General features: G+C 39.0%; 1 protein-coding gene across 2 annotated transcripts in view; it reads right to left on the reverse strand.

Annotated features, from left to right (window-relative positions):
* cntn3a.1 (contactin 3a, tandem duplicate 1) overlaps positions 1–17634 on the reverse strand; it is a 75136-nt gene that overhangs the window by 18793 nt on the left and 38709 nt on the right. The window contains exons 9-12 of one of the 2 annotated variants that reach the window (XM_086141458.1): positions 14258–14397; positions 7694–7823; positions 5657–5807; positions 663–790 (exon numbers count right to left, since the gene is read on the reverse strand). In XM_086141458.1, coding sequence (XP_085997584.1) covers positions 663–790; positions 5657–5807; positions 7694–7823; positions 14258–14397 — 549 coding nt within the window. Of the gene's footprint in view, positions 1–662; positions 791–5656; positions 5808–7693; positions 7827–14257; positions 14398–17634 lie in introns of both variants that reach the window. The other variant, XM_086141457.1, reaches the window with a different exon arrangement.

Consider the following 17634-nt stretch of genomic DNA (forward strand, 5'->3'; position numbering starts at 1 on the left):
CGGTGCTGCAGAAGTGTTTTATTTAAATGGATTGAAATCTTAAACAAACCGAGCATGGCTATGAGCTGCAGCACCGAGAAGAGGAAAAGGAAACATGAATTAAACATCGAGGCACACGGATGCAATGAGCCTTGTATCCCTCTTCCTTCGGCCTCAGCCAATCAACTAATTGGGCTGTATTTCAGCCAGGTAAGGAGAAGCCAATCTTTATAATGCTATTTTTCATCAAATGCCATGTTAGTTCATTCTAAAGCCTCTCACACTCGCAGTTCTTGGGCAGATCATTTGTTTCCCGTCCCTACAAAACACTGACAAGTGTAAATGATTTAAAGATGGATTATGTTTTTATTTATTGGAACAGCTGTACACCAAAACCTGCGCAACCAGCGATGCCAACTTTGTTCCCCGTCTTCTTTATGTCGTTCTCAGAATACACGATGAGAGACAAACAAACCGTTCGTATTCTGTTTGTTTGAGGTTTATGTAACCGCACTGTTTTGTTCCGATGCTATTGCTGCAAAGATGGTGTGTGACCTGTTACTATGGTAAAAAACATTATAGCAACATCACAAATAAATTACGGTATTTCTGACCAGGTTGTACAGAGCAGTGTGGATGTTTACAGCTCATTTCAGATTAGGTAACTAAATCAGCTATCTTACCTTTAACCAAAAGGCTGCCGGCGCTGCTCGCAACTCCAAACTGGTTTCTGGCAACGCATGTGTAGAGTCCTGCATCCATTTTGGTAACATTGGAAATCCGAAGGCTCCCACTGTCTAACACAGTAACCCTGTAGGTAAGAACAGTTTGTACATGTACAAGGCATCAATATTCAGAGTATCCTGTAAGGTGAAGAAATAGAAGCCACAAGTTTTGCTATAGAGAAGTTAAATTGAATGCTATCTTTTCTTAAGGCAGCTCACACAGTCATTTTTTGTGTACATTCAAAGTAGATAAAGTGTATTTTAAATGAGAAAAACCAATATCCTTAAGCATTTAAACTTTAGCTCACAGTTTGGCTCTCTTGTGAATTTGAATTGGTTCGCTCTGCAGTCTGACATGAGAATGGTACATTTTGATTTTCCTGCATCCAAGAAATAAATCGAGATGGATCTATGGAGAATTGGGTCGGGTTGAAGTTGAGGTACAACCAATATATGCAGAAGATAATGGTGTGCTAATGGTGTAAGTGTACCTTCCTTTGTCATTTTAATTGTTAAAATTGCTTCAGCACACATGAATATACACACAAAACACCGTTCTACCAAATTCTGACAACATTTAACCAAGCCTTTATGCATTTTTTTGTTCCCTTGGACCTTTTACAGTAATTTCCATGTTTACTGTTAATGAAAGAAGGATAATACCAAATAACTTTGGACAGTAAATTAAATTAAAAACAAGTGCCATGAAAAGCTAAAAATGTTACTCAAATCATCAATGACATCATTAATTTACATTTATAATGAAAACTAAAGCTCATATACCTTATATCAATCTATTCAGGCCTAATTTATATTCATCTTTAACAAAAACTGAATGTGAAATTACAAGCAATTCTTAGAATATATCCAACTTACTTTCCTTCATTTATTTATTTAATTATTAACCTATGATAATAATATTTCACCAACAAGTTATATTTAATACAAAAAAGGTCTAATTTTAATTATTTGTAACATCTGTCCAGCTTAACAAATGTCATCTGATACATCAACCATGGCACTTGTTATTTTCAAGTCAACCAACAGCTGAAAAGTATTATAACCACATAAAAAAATGATTTTGAATAAAAACACATCTTGAACAATTTGCATGTTTTCCCTTGCTCAGAAAAAAAATAAAAAACTCAAAAGATTGTCTAACCCCAAATCACATCTTAAACTCAAACCATGACATGGTTCTTTGAAAAAACATAACCTTAAATCATAAGCTGCATTTTATTTTGAGTACCTGCAGAGTTAAATGAAAGGTCACAGTAACAAAACAATATATCAAAAAAAGGATTATTAATACTGGAACTGGTTGAGATTTTAAATGTATTTCGGTGTCAAAGAGGGGCAAAACACAGCATATACAGCAAAATACTTGCACAAAGAACTGAAAGAAATATGCATAAACCAATTTTTGTGCATTTCGAGCAGAGTCAAGGATAGAGCGGGGACACCTTAGAGGAAAAGAGAAATAAAAAAAACTAGATAAATAGCTATGCAGGAAGGCTGACCGGTAACTCCCTGGGATAAACAAACACTTCAGAAAAGTGAAATGAATGTGAGGTTGACCGGTGACTTCGCCACACAATATAGAAATAAATTTGATTTAACCGGAATGCCCCACAAAATTAAAAACTCTGGCTTTTGATTAAGAAGGAAAAAGTTCAAATGAGTGCTCTAATAAACCATCTACATAAAAAAATCTGTTTTTCATCACTTTCTCTAGAGGCTTATATAAAGCATTGATAAAATGTTTTTCCATAACTACTGTCCACTTGTATATAGTCCTGCTATTAAGGGATCCCTGCTGCCTCCTATATGGCGCCTGTGTTTTATGTCTTCCATAAATGTTTGCTGCCAGTTCTGTTATGTTTCAATATACAGCCTTTGGTGCTGAAACTTAAATGTATGAAGCTAATACTGTCTATACTCTACACTCAAAAAACAAACAGAAAACATTTATCTGTTATTGTTTGAAACACATCTGTTTTTTAGCAAAATAAGTTCAGCAATGCTAGAATAATGCCTCTTATTCACATTAGTGGACTTAAACAAACCAATGGCAGATAAAATCACGTATGTTGGAAAAACATTGCTTTGAATGTATTTTCTACATTTCAAAAAATATATATGTAGAAAATGAAAAAAAAAGTATATAATTTGCTTAAAATGAAGTATTTTATTTAAAAAACGTTTAATTTCAGAGATATTAAATTGGTCAGAGAAAAAATGTACATTGATTATGCTCCAACATTACAAAGTGAGTGACATAAAGCTGATTCAAATTTAGTCAAATTAACTAATTACTTCAACAGCAATATCCTTATGGTTGACAACTCTAAACACTGCAACCTGCAAATTGCATTGTCACTGTATAAGGACACTGGATAAGTCACTGTTTCAAAGAGCGAAAGGAGTCGAATGCTCCTTTGTGAAGGTCCTGTGAAAAGACCAAAAATGACCTTTATTTCTGCAAAGGATCTAAGAATTAAAGTGTATTAGCCTCTTCTCCAGTGGCCCATTCCCAGTGGAGCTGAGGGTATCTTCTCCGAGGTGAGCCGAGGGCTTCCTCTTTAATAGACTTTAACAAAGAGTTATGGATATAAGACGTCACGTGGGCACCGCTTACCATTAAACTGAGCAGTAGCCTATGTCAGGCTTCGTTCTTGTCATGCCTCCAATGAAAAATGTGAAATAAAGGTGTAAAGTGTATTATCTGTGAAAAATGTTTTATTTTTGCTCTCTTCATTTTCTTTCAAAGATTGCCCTGGAGCAATTAAGGTTTTGGGGAAATTTGTGGTGTACATAAAAGCTTGAGCGGTGTAACAGAGTAAATAGGCCCTTTGCCGCAATCTTATTGGCCGATGTTAAAGTGAGCTACAGGCTGTAATCGAAAAACTTGGTCAGTCTGTCCCTGAGGTAACAAAAAACTAAAAGGCTTCAAATGAAAAACATTATTCCAACAACTAAAGCGAGAGTGCATAATTAACTCTAATTGAATCTATAATTGAAACTGTAAAATCTGCAGGTCATACTTATATTGACAACCCTCCTGGAAATCTACAGCCTCATAGTCATTGTGGTATAATTGGATCCACGTTATGTCATGAAGCAACATAGCATATTAAGGATAACAATCCAAAACTCAATAACGCAATGTAGACGTAATATTCTTGAGAGCCATTTCCTGTATCATTTTACAAATGCTAGCACTGGTCAGAAGTGAAATTAAATTAAGGTAAGCACTTTAGTTTTGACCTCTTAGCTCCAGATCGACCCTGTTCTGAGGCTTTCTTGTTGGGCACACATGACATATGAGCTGATGTAGGGAATGCCACTACATGATTTCATTAGCTGATGAAATTCTGCTGTGGTCTTAGCTGTTTTTTTTTTGCTCTTCTACTCCACATCCTTGAAAAACATTATCCCTGGAAGATTAGGAGGAATTATGGGTATTTTAGTCCAGCCAGTGGGATGGATTAGTGTTGTGCCGCCACTGTAACAGCCTGGTTACGGCCGAGCATTCGTATATGGAGGAAAATAAATGCTAACTAGCCAGGAACAGGGGAATAGGGATTGCATGAGATGCTGCAATGGTGTTGAGGGCTGAAATCTTGTATGCGCCTCATCCACTTCAGGGAGTGGTTGTAATATTCAATCTCAAATGGGAAATCTCACATTTATGGGTGTGATTGAGATTGCGTATTGCACTATGGATGCATTTTTCTTTTAGTACTTGGGGGATGATAAATTTGCAGGCCGTGTTGAACATTTTGCAGCTGGTGAGGATGCGTGATATGTGACGATTAGTCTGATGCGCCCTCTTCAAAAGTACACCATTCACCTCTGATTTCTCCACCTGCCGTATTAACACTCGGATCACACTTTTGCTTCCTCTAACACACTCCTTTTTTTGTTTGTTGTGTTGTTTTTTTCGGGGAGGACTGAACCTGCAGCACCCCCACTGTGGTGCGGATGGATCTTTCAACACTGAATCCCCCTGTCAAATGAGAAATCCAGATCCTTGCAATGCCTCCACATGTACCAGCGCATGCGCACAGATCCAGATCATTTTACAAATGCAGCAGTATCTAATTTGTGTGCAAGAGTTGCTCCAGAAAGAGCTTAAATAAGAGAAGGCGATGTGATTTCCTGTTTCTGCATGTAATGATCTAAGTAACACGGAGAGATGATGATAACGTCTTTGTTTACTGATATGAAGGATGTGACGTTTAAAGCTGCTCCGATGCCTCTAATTGCTGCAACGTGTGCAGAAGCACAATACATCCTGATGCACACCCAACCGCTACCTTGATCACTTCATCCTGATTGGGACACTTGTTTTGTCTTGTTCGCTATTGTTCTTTTTTTGTACACTGAGGTAATGAATCGATCTGCACTTAACTGGATTTCTAATAAAACAAGGTGTCCATTGTGTTCCCATAGTGTCACCACCACTGCAGCAGAAGAATGTATGTTGTTCAACAGCAAGCAGTTCATCAGCCCTTTTGGGGATTGTGCCTTACTCTTCTATATCTCACTAGTGTAGCCTCAATCGTCAGCTGCCTTGCGCTGTAATGACCCTCCAGGTCTTACATGCTGCTAATGAGCTGATGGATCAGCCCATTGATCCAAGTACAACAGTCTGGGAATGGCCAATTACCTTAAGTAAACAGTGCAGAAACTAGCTCTGAGCCCCAGCCGGGAAAGGACAATGGAGTTAAGGCAAGAGAATGTAGATAGCATGGGTAAAGCAAAACGTGTTATGCAATTGAAATTACGTTGTGTCATACAGTGGTTCTTTGCTTTGCAGCACGTCACCATGAATATCAAGGAGGTAGAAATGAAATAACAAGCAGATGAAATACCATTCAGCGGGTAAAGCAGTCAGTAGGAATAGTTGTGATCATGTAAAGACCGCTTAACATACAGCGCCTCAGTACCTGTGGCTTTCTCTTAAAGCTTCCTTTCCCTTCCTCCACGAAATCACACCCCGCGGAGACATCCTGGGCTTGCATTCAATCAGGACATCACCAGTCTGTCGGGCCAGGGTTTGAGCCTTCAATGAATTCTGAGAGAAGTCTGGGGCGATCGCTGACGTGGAGAGTGGAAAAAGATATTTGAATGAGTTAGGAAAGACAAGAAACAAGAGAAGGACCTTTTAATTCACTGTCAGAGGCACAGACAGTTGAGCACAGGGGGATAGAGCAATTATGAAAATGAGAGTGGAGAAGCATCCTAAAACACACAGGTCACTACATCCATTATGTAGGTCAGTTCTCATATCCATTTCTTTTGCAGCACACACACACACACAGGACAGCACACAATTAGACACTCATATGCTCCCACGAATGTGGGAGTGAAGATATGGTAAGTCGTTTTAAAAAGATATTTAACTTGAAAAAAGGTGGGTTTTTCCAATTCCTTGGATTTTCCTTGAAAGGACATTATGCATTAAGAATGAAGCCATAGGGCTCCGAAGCAAAAATGAGAGAATGTAAAATAAGAGGGAGGCTTTGTTGCTGTTCCTTTAGGCCTTAATTACTGAGGCGCCATCATCTAGTGCTGTTTTCTATGCGCACAGACTCAGCAAAAAGGCTCCTCAAAGTGAACACACAGACTGGCGCCAGTGACATGCTTGAGCACCTACCAATACACGCCCTGCACAACAATACAAGCCAAGTCACACATTGATTTCAAAATGTTTTTTTTTTTTGAGCATATCGAAAGCACTAAAAAAACGTATTCTCATAAGACTCCCGGGCGTAGAATATGTATAGCTTTTAACATTAACATGTACATGGAGGAGTCATAGATTTCATAAACAATGTGTGGTGATTATGCACAAAATAATAACGTAAGAGCATTTAGCAGAATCTGAGCTAGGAATTAAGGTGATGGAGGTTTCTGAAGTGATGAAAAGTAAACAACACTGCTATCACTGGCCTTACAAACTTTAAGTCTGTCTCATGCATGCACTTTTATATACGGAGTGACTCTTAAAAGACTGATCGACACTAAAACTTCTCGCATAAAATCCGGGTGATTTATAAAACAATTAAATCATGTTATATTAAAAACAGTACAGAAACCTGCCTTTTGGTGAAAGAGGGAACACAATAGTGAAGAAATGGCACTAATACTTAAGTTAGAATGGTGCTTCTTGCAATCGAGGATCAAAATCAGGACTGATTGTATATTGTTGTAATATTTAGTATGGATTAGATCAAGATGAGCAGGAAACGTTGTTTGACCTTCACAACTGCTATTCAAAAAGATAGGGGGATATTTACTGCAGAGATATGTGAAGAGGTCCTTGATAATCCACAAGCAGATTATCTGTGTTTTTTTCTTATTTTATCTTACTTTTTCATGTAATATTGTCTTGATTACATCTTATTTATCCTATTGGTTGGGCAAACTTTCTTGTTCTGTGTCTGCCCTTATAACAATGTTACCAATACATCCAGACACTGATGCAGCCTCATATCCTACATTATTAATGACAAACAAATGCTCTTGTTTCTTTTAAAAAATGGTTTCAAACAAAAGCTATCAAGGAGTAGCAATGTGGAAACTTTTCACATTAACATATTTGCACATCGATACACTAAGTACAAACTATTTAATTACTTTGGACTCAACCTGCAAACAAAGTAGCTTCCCTACTTCCTACCTTTTAATACTTCATCCATCCATCCATGCATTGTCTACCACTTATCCTACTCAGGGTTACTCAAGGTCACAGAGATGGTCTTTTTCATTGCTTATTTCTACCAAATATCCTATAGTACAGAAGGCAAGGAATTCCTGATGTATACTGTAAATATGTACATTAAATAAATTCATAAATTGCAAGGAAGTGTGGTTGCAAATAGAGGATAAACATCTTGTTGCACTGGAATTCTGTGAATTGAATAGCGTAAAAATAGTCAAAATAGCGAGAGATCATCATTGTCTTATGCATTTTTCCTTACCAATGACCCGGAGCTCGGCGTTGGTGAAGATTCGTCCGTGCTTGTTCTCGGCGACGCACTGATACATGCCAATGTCACCGAGATTCAAGCTATTGATCATCATCACTCCGTTGTTCACCTGAACTCTGTCCTGCTGACGACAAACATGAAAAATGGTCAAATACAATGAGCGTCGAATCGACATTTAAAAAAACCCTGCTCGACTAAATTCACACACAAAACTGGCCCAGTTGGGCGATTGATCGTTAGCTGATGAATGATACAGTCTAGGTTTAATGAGCCTCTAATGATTAAGAGATCACTTCCAAGAGCAACCATACAAACTGCACAATAACAATGATCCGTTACTACCGGGCTGTTAAATTCAAAGTGAAAGAAACAGACAGTTGATAAATACAGGTTTCATGGTTCGTGCTTAATACCTTATCGTCATGCTTTTGAGTTCATGTTCTTGGTTTTTGGGTTTCTAGTCATAGTCATGGATTTATAGGTTTGGATAATGTTTTTCTTTGCTTTATCTATTAAAGATAGTAAAGATACCACAAACCCCTTGGGATTCTCTTCACACTTGTCTGGTCAGCCATTCTCGTAATGACAACAGAGGCCTCTGCCACTCTGCTGGTAGGATGAGCAAAATGCGTCTAAAGGAGTCTCTTTTGGGGAGTTGACAGTAAAAGACGACCATGCCATACTCTGGTCCAAAATTGTTTTTCAGCTAGGCCAGGATTTGGTTACATTCATTCATTCATTTTCTATTCCGCTTATCCTGCACACAGGGTTACAGGGGTGCTGGAACCTATTCCATCTGTCATTGTGCATGAGGCGGGGTTCACCTTGGACCGCTGGTCGATCGTGAGGCCACATATAGAGACAAACAACCACATACTCTCTCAATCACACATCTGGGAAATTTAGGTTCTCCGATGAACAGCATGTTTTTTGATAGTGAAAGGAAAACGGAAAACACGGAGGGAACAACGAAAACTCCACGCGGAAAGGCTCCACCAGGAGCGAACCAGGGACCTTCCTGCTGTGTGACTAACCAATACGCCACCAAGGAATCCGATTTGGTTACAGTAAAGATCAATCAAAACAAACAAACGTTTTATCTTTTATATTAAGATGTTCTTTAAGTGGTGGCGCGGTGGTTTGTGCTTCGGTCTCACAGCGCGAAGGACCCTTGTTCGATTCTGACAAGGGGGCTTTTCTGTGTGGAGTTTGCATGTTCTCCTCGTGTCTGGATGGGTTTTTTCCGGTTTCCTCCCACAGTCCAAAAACATGCAGGTTAATTTGTAGAAAATTGGGAAATATTGCCCCAAATGAGTGAGTGAATGATTGTTTGTCAGTATATGTGGTGACCAGTCCAGACTCCACCTCTCACATTCCAACAATCCCTTGCAACCCTGAGTGCAGGATAAGCGGCAGATGATGGATGGATGTTCTTTAAGTGACTTCCCCTGTCACCATTTTTGGTTTTAAAGACTGCTACAAAAAAAAAAAACCACACACATCATTCACAGACAGTATATGACCCAAATAGGCCTTTTGTATGTCCTCAACTGTGAACATGAGTGGCAATTTTTTTCAACTATATTCCATTTTATGTCTGAATTCACAAGTTATATATAAGAAAGGCTGCAATTTTAGGAACATCTATAAACACTCCAATTAGTGCCATAGGGATATCAAATTCTACTGTGGAGGTTATTATGAAGATTTTATGGGAAAATAGTTAAGAGCTGAGTAATTACTAATTAGAGCTATATATGGGCATTTTGAAGCACTTCAGTAGCAACTGTGTTCATTCTGATGAATATCCTGTTCTAATTTAAGCTTTAGCCACACTTTTGGCGCCCTAGAGGGGAGATAATTGAAAATTGCTAATTGTCTGTGGTTTTAATAAGCCTGCGGTGACTGGATCTATTCCCCTCTGCTTAACATAGCACAGAGACATTTTCAAATTGTGTTTGATATCAAACCTAGAGGAAGTTGCCACTTTGGCAGATTCTATATTTTACTCAATTGTGATAGGAAAAGTGTGATGGGATTGACAGCTTAGGGCAGGGGTCGGGCACGCTTAGATTTGTTTTCAAAGAAATTATACTAATATTTCAAAAAAGGAATATATCTATCCATCCATCCTGGCCAGAGAAGCCAGACTGAGATGGTTCGGTCATGTACAAAGGAGGGATAGAGAATATATTGGTAGACGGATGCTGGAATTGGAGCTGCCAGGCAAGAAGTCTCCAGTAAGACCAAAGAGAAGATTTATGGACATAGTGAGAGAGGATATGAAGGTAGTAGGTGTGAGAGAGGAGGATACGGAGAATAGGGTTAGATGGAGAAAGTTGATTCGCTGTGGCGACCCCTGAAGGGAAAAGCTGAAAGAAGAAGAAGATCTATCCATCCATCCATCCATCTTCTGCCGCTTATCCTGCACTAAGATTGGCGGGGGATGCTGGAGCCTGTCTCCGCTGTCATCGGGCGAGGGGCGCTGTTACACCCCGGACTGGTCGCCAGTCAATCGCAGGGCCAAAATAAATATATGCAGTACAGAAAAATGCTCCAAGAGTGAAATAAAATGACCTAAACAAAGTTCTCCCCCTTGACCTTTACAAGTGTTGGCACTCCCCTTTATAGATACGTCAATTTAAGTGTGGCAGCACTCATTGTTCCTGCCCCTGATCTCTCTCCATTGAGTGCAGCCGGACCTTTTAATGTCACTGACAAAGTAGTCCGGAGGGTCCTGCTGCCAGTCTGCCTGTCGTCTGGAATCATTACAGCACTGGCGCTTGAAAAGACAAGAACTGTCCCTTAAAATCAGTCGGTGACACTTCTGAGAATCTTCAAATGGGGACCCTTTCTAAAAACCTACTCACACAGTGAACACTCTCTTGACCTGGCACTAAAGCTGCCGCCAGAGGGGGTCCTGGGTGAGGATGGATGCAGCAGTTTCCGAGTGTTTTTTTTTCTTTCTTTTTTCTTTTTGGCCAAGGACGGGTGCTCACATGTGTGTTCAAGGGAGGGGAAAAAAACAGTGAGAGAGTGAGAGGGAGAGAGAGAAAAAAGCCAAAGCCGTTCCAACTTTGAATAGATGATAGATGGTTGTATTTTTTTTAGCTTAGACAGTGCAAAGGCCCAGGGGAAAGAGATGAAAGGGTCTATGTAAGTGCATGCATTGGTGACACACTAAGCCACTCTACAGCCATTGTTCTGTGAAAAAAAAAAAAAAAAGGAAAATACAGAGACTCGCAGGTCATTCCATTACAATTTCATTGGACACAAATGGTGACATTCGCCGGCTCCAAGGCCAACATTAATTACACTTGACTTTTCTCTGATACCGGCACAGTTTCGAGCCGGGCCGAGAAAAGGCAGTTCACGGCGGCTTGGCTTTGTGTCAGGTAACGGAATGATCCCGACTCTTATTTGCGTGCCGAATTCGTGCTAATGCGCTCTGTTAGGGTGATGTACCTGAGTTTGGAGGTCACAATCAGGAAAAAAAAAAAATCTCGCGGCTTTGTAAATAACTATGTGGGAGGGGTGTGGGAGAAATATAAGCCTGAGTGGGTTCTTGTTTCATCCGGTTGACATTTGAAGTGACTTCCCTCCTCTGAGACATTTAATTTCCTTGGAGGTGGCCAAAATGAGGCAGAGACAGCAAAGGAGGGAAACAGAGAGAGATATGGAGTAAGAGAGAGAGAGACACAGACTTGAGAGCAACCATAGGAAAGAGAAGACTTTATCTCCATAGCCACAGATATGGAGATAAAGAGACAGAAGAGGGAGAGGAGGACTGATCCATTCTAATGAGGAATAACAAATGGACCCCTTGGCCTTCCTCTCTTTCTTCTCCTCTCTCTACATCACTGACCTTTGGGTTTAAAAAATTGATTTAATGTTGCTGCTGTTGACGGTGGCATTTTGAAAATGGTAACTCACCACCTCATTAATATGGTCACATGTATAGAGAATATGTTGCCCGAGCCACCAACGAAGGGATTTTTTGTGTTATTTACAAATCAAAAGAGGAGATGCGCAATCAGAGTGCTAACGGTTTTCCCGTAGATTCAGATGTGTGAAAGTAAAAGAATTGACCTTTTGTGAGCCAGTCAAAATTAAGAAGCTAGCAAACAGCCACAGAAGCAAGAGGGAGGGTGAGGAATTGCTAATTGATCAATCATGTTGATTTTTTCAGCGAAACCATGAACTTCAAATAACGGCACAAATAATTGCCCGATAGGATTGTGACTCTCACCCGCTCACTCACTTAATGAGCAATTTCAGTTGAATTTGTGGAATGACTTGATTTACTGTACATTTGGACGCCGAAAAACAGGCAATTCAATTATCTATACGGCTTATCCTCCCGCCAGGGTTGCAGAGAGGGGCTGGAGCCAGTCCGAGCTGTCCCCCCCGGACCGCCAGTCAATCACATGGCCACATATAGAGACCCTGATTCACACGTCTGGACAATTTCTGGCTTCTAATGTGTTTTTCGCGTGTTATTCAATGTGATTTCTTTTGGAATCCAACCAGGGACCTACTTGCTGTGAGGTGAAAGCATTCACCACTGTACCAAGGTAGCTCGTAACAGGGAATATAAATGTGTTTCTCAAACAACGGGGATGAGCACATTCAAACACAAGAATATTTGACATCCTAGCGCCATTAAAAATAACAGCCGCTCAAAGGTAAAAAAAATATTTTTTTTTAAACGGAAAAATAAATACCGTCCCCTTTAAAAAAGGAGCACAGTTAAACATTTTTTTGTCACCTAGGGGCAGCCATATCTCCCGTTGAAAGGAATCAACAAATAATGTATAGTATTAACATTTACCACACTCTTAATATTTTCTTCCTCAGATCAAAATATTGGAATATGGTAAGCAGGTCGAAAGATCGCAATAATGTAATTTGCGGATTTGTTTATTTTTTACGTTATTAAGTGAGCAGTCATGGGCATTGTTGAGTTGACACTGGATGGATCCACTGGACACTTTAAAGTAATTCAATAGGGAAAGCTGATCATATCAACAAATTGATTTTCTTTCATTAAACACTTTCCACTCAGCATGTATTTTTTTTCTATATCTATATCCAAAGGCGCTCCATTCCAGATCTGCAGCACGGTGCAAAAAAACATTAATCGAAGTGAACAAACTGAGGTACTTCTGTGTCATCACGGAAAGCCATTAGGAGTGCAAACAGACGTTTCCACAATGTGTACATTGTGATACGGGGCTCTAATTAAAAGTTTTTCGGATTCCAAAAATGATCTCACTTTCTATCCAAGTTAAAAAAAATAAACTTGCTCATCCCTTTAGAGACACCTTAAAAATGAAAAAAAGAAATAAACAGGGTTTTGGGCTTATTAGCCTCTTCAAGTATTCACTATCAGTGAATGGAATTTACTGGTGGTTTTGAGGCTGAGAGCTCACCCACTCCACCAGCCCACTAATACAAAATGAAGCAAATTGCCAAAAATATGAAATGTATTTTGGATGATCATGTTCCAACTTCCAAGGAGAAATTACATAATGATAAAATTGAGCGCAGCAGGTACGAGAGATTGAGCTCTCAATAGGCACCAGAGTCACTGGCTGATGACAGGCAGAAAATGGTATCTCTTTGGCTTCTGTGCTGTACACACACACACTCGCAAAAACATACACACAATCTTTTGATGCCAAATTTAGTCCCAAGCAAATAGTCATTTCAAAGTCACATGTTCCTGCCAAGAACAAGCCCATGAGTTGGAAGAATTTTTGCAATGAAAATTAAATGAAGCGCACAGTGCAGTTTGACAGCACCTCTCCCAAATCTACTGTACTCCCATCATCTCTCATCTCGCACATCCTCACGTTCCTCGGTGAAGAGAAAAAAAAAATAAAATTGAAACGCTGTTAACAATATCAAAAGCGTTTAATGTAAGCCAGGATTTGGCCTTATAGCTTTCAGCGGTTTTAATACGCTTGTTTATGGAATATGTCTACACATTTTCAGGGGACTGGCACCTGTTTGAAACAAGAAAACAATCACAAATGTATATTGTCATATCAAACCAGTTACACGATAACAAGAAGATGGCGACCCAACTGTTGTCTGAGATGACCCCAGCTGTGTCTTCTGGCTCCAAAACGGAGTGGAACAACAAAGAGAAGTTTAAAAAACAAAAAAAAAAAATCTGCTGTTATGTGACTGCACTGGGCTACAAGTCAACTTAATAGAGCGATGGAATTAGAACAAAAAGAAAAAAAAAAAAACTGACTGACCTTTGTCAGCAGCTTTTTCACACCACTATAATTGTGAATAAATTAGTCCTCTGGTTAGATATACAGTCAATATTTCATTATTTTTTGACATATATTCTGCAGTATTCGCACTACTTGCAACATTGCTTGTTACAAATTAAGGGTTCCCGCCACTCATCTATTTCAGACTGATTTTGTCACTTTATTTTTTTGCTTTTGGTTCATTCGGGTAAGAAAAAAAAAAAAAATCGATGGTTCTTGATACCGGAGCCAATACCGCACAGAAGACAGCTCAGGATGTATCCCTTACCTCCATCGGATCCAGAGGCTCTCCATTCTTCAGCCATCGGTACGAGGGTTTGGGTTTGGCGCTAGCGATGCATTCCCACACCAGAGTGTCATCGATGGTCTTCTGCACATCCTGTGGCTTCTCAGTCAAGTGAGGCGCAGCTGTGAGGTCACATACCACGTACTGTAAATGAACACTTTAACACAACGTTTAAGCATTACCAGATTGCAGCGATGTAGAGTAAATCAATGAACCGACGAAGCAGACAATTAGCTTGTTATTGATGCATCCAAGGGCGCCAAAATCATAAATCCACTTGCAATTAACCCAGAACTGCCCCTCGCTTGAAAAGAATAAAAAAAATGAAATAAAATCACCTACATAAGCATAACATGAGGCAGGATCAATATTGAATGGTTGCATTCATTTATTATGAGGCTGCTGTAAGTTTGAGCTTTTCCTTGGAGCTCCACCAGCTTGAATTAATGAAATAAACAAATAAACCTGAGTGCATTGTGATAAATCATATTTAGGATAACTGCTCTTGGTTAATTTCTTGAAGACATTTTACCCCTCACCCAAGATAATACAAATAAATGGCTTCCTAACAAAATGCATACAACAAAGTAATAGATAATTTCATCATCTTCGCTAAATGTATTTTGTTTTTTCTTTGTGCTATAGAGAGAGCAGTGAGCAGAGAGCATATGCGTCCATGCAAGATTGAGTGGACAGTATTGTTAAGGCGCCCCACACCACAGCAAAGCTGACCTTGAAAAATGTCCTTTGCTTTTTAAAACCATGTAAAATAGCATATTACATAATTTTGATCAAATCACAAAACATGCACATAGACTGTTTTAATGAAATAAATGAATTAGTGGTGTGAGCATTTCCCATTAAGTTGGCTTTCACGCACCTATTGGTGTTTCATATGGGAAACACAGTCGAAAAGCACTGACAGGCTAAAAAAAAAAATCAGAATGACTCCTAACAGACTGAAATATATATGTTTACTCAGTACTACTGACTATTATGTCCAATGATAATGCAGTCAATAGTCCAAGTTAAATTCTTATCTTTTCTTTCGAGACATCTAAAATCCATAGAGATAATACCACGATTTTTATGAAGGTGGTGCCGGTCACATAACTAGCACTTTATCAATGATGACAGTATAAGACTATTTATGTTTCTTGCTGAATGCCCACCAGATAACACAGGGATTTAACTCATTTCAGCTCCTTGAAGCGTTGGTTTACTTTAGTTCTTCAAAAACAATAATGTGATGATTTTGTCTTTCATGAAAAAGTTCTAATTCCAGGAGTATTTTTAGAAAATCATTGTGAAGTATTTTTTCAGATGCATTTCTTGCTTTACCTGGAAAAATGGCCACATGCAGACAGAAGAACCTATCGTGACTTCCAATTCTAATTCACTCTAGGCGTGGCCATCTCACCCCCAGCTACATGAAGGACATAATAAATTACCGCTGCAACAGACACATGGCTGGAAGGAGTACCCGCTAATTCCTTCATTAATTCATATCTGTATTTCGGTTAAAACACCAATAAGACAGTTGGAAGGTCACCTCTCGTCCTTTTTCGGAAGCTGCCCGGCCAGACGTGCAGATGTCTGGGCGCATGAGGGTGTTTTTTTTTTTTTTTTTTTTTTTTTTGAGACCTGACAAACCATAAGCCTCTTTTTACTTTTCAAGAGGATAGAATGAAAATTGAAAAATGCAACCTGCCAAATATATACAAAATAAGTAATTATTATGAAAGAAAGTCAGGTTAACCAGTTAAATAACTCAAGATGAGCACAAATATATATATATATATATATATATATATATATGTATATATATATGTATATACACATACCGCTTATTGATCACACTTGTATGTACAAAATTTATTTTTTACAATTTTCCCAAAACAATATAATCTTCTGAAAAATACACCAATGAGCACACAAAGAACAGTACGTACTTTATTTCTAATATGCTGACTGGGTGCTTCCCATTTGACCACTTGTCAAAGTGGACCAAAATTACATTGCATGGTTTCTCTGATCCTACCTAGCAACAAGTCTTTTATTGGGTAAAGGTTTGGAGATGTTAGATGAAAAGTAAACTGCCCTGTCTATCTCTAAGAGCTGTTTTTGTTTAGAAATTGTGATCACTGAAACTAATAAAGTCATAATTGCAAAAACATCATGTGACGAAAGACACTCTGATGTCTGATCCCAGGCTAAAGACAAACGTAATGAACTATTTCCATTTTTAAATATTTTCATATTTTTATCTATATGGTAAAAATGCAGAGTACATATCTTAATACTACAAAAGCTCTGAGATAAAAAAACAAATGGGGTAAAAAATTGGAAAGACAACTGAGATCGTATCTTATCCAAAACAAGCTGCCTTTATTTTCTGCAAAACAAATGATTGAATGAATGAGCAGCAGTGATGAATTGAAATACATCACTAAACAGAAACAGACACATGTTCCTCTGCTAACAATATTACTAGTGACACGGTGTTAGATAACACAATGGAAGGGAAGAAATGACGGAAACGGCTTGTATACAAAGTCAATCTGATCTTGTTTGAGCCCATTCAAATTCAGTCAACTGCTTAAACATGATCTAATTTCATAAATCCCCCTGAAGTACAGAAGGACAATTAGGGAGGGGGGAAATTGACAAAGAGGCCACTTCTTTTTGTTCCTTCACCAGCATTGGTTGGACGTCTCAAAGACCACATCCTAATATTGATTCTTCCATTCTTCTACTGAGTTGATGGATGTCCCACAAGCTCCTTTCCATGGGCGTTTAAAATGAGATTACTGATTTTTATCACCTGGCGGTCAGCCAGTCTACCCTGCTTTGAGAAGAGACGGGACTTAAATCTTACAAGGAGAAACATGTCTTCTGCATAACCGCAGTCTAGCACTGGCTACAGAGGCCACATGCTGACGTGCTAACGCGATGATACAAGTTGTTGAAAGCGATGACCTTGTTTATAAAATGACCGTAACATTTTGATCGGAGCCTTTTCCCCTTCCTTTTTTCGAAACTGAAAGTAATCTCGCCCTGCTCAGGTGACGCTCCGTGGCTCTATGAATCTCTTTAAAAATAACAACATCCTCCTCGGCCTACCTACAGGTAATACGAGCAGTCCATCTTATCCACAGGTGTTGCCTCTATTATCATATCAAAGGAATCGACCTCCGCAGGAAAGAAAAATCTGTATTCGATGATTTCAGTCATGCAAATCCCCACAGGGTCTTACAGGCAGATACCATCAATGCATAAACTGCAAAATAATGGAGGGAAAAAACCATAAAAATCGCTCATCAAGGGCCATTAAAAGTGTTCTCAGAATATGGGCCATA

The sequence above is a fragment of the Fistularia commersonii genome, chromosome 34, assembly GCF_037954325.1.
Source record: "Fistularia commersonii isolate RoL2024-O1a breed Wild chromosome 34, RoL_Fcom_v1.0, whole genome shotgun sequence".
Taxonomy (NCBI): domain Eukaryota; kingdom Metazoa; phylum Chordata; class Actinopteri; order Syngnathiformes; family Fistulariidae; genus Fistularia; species Fistularia commersonii.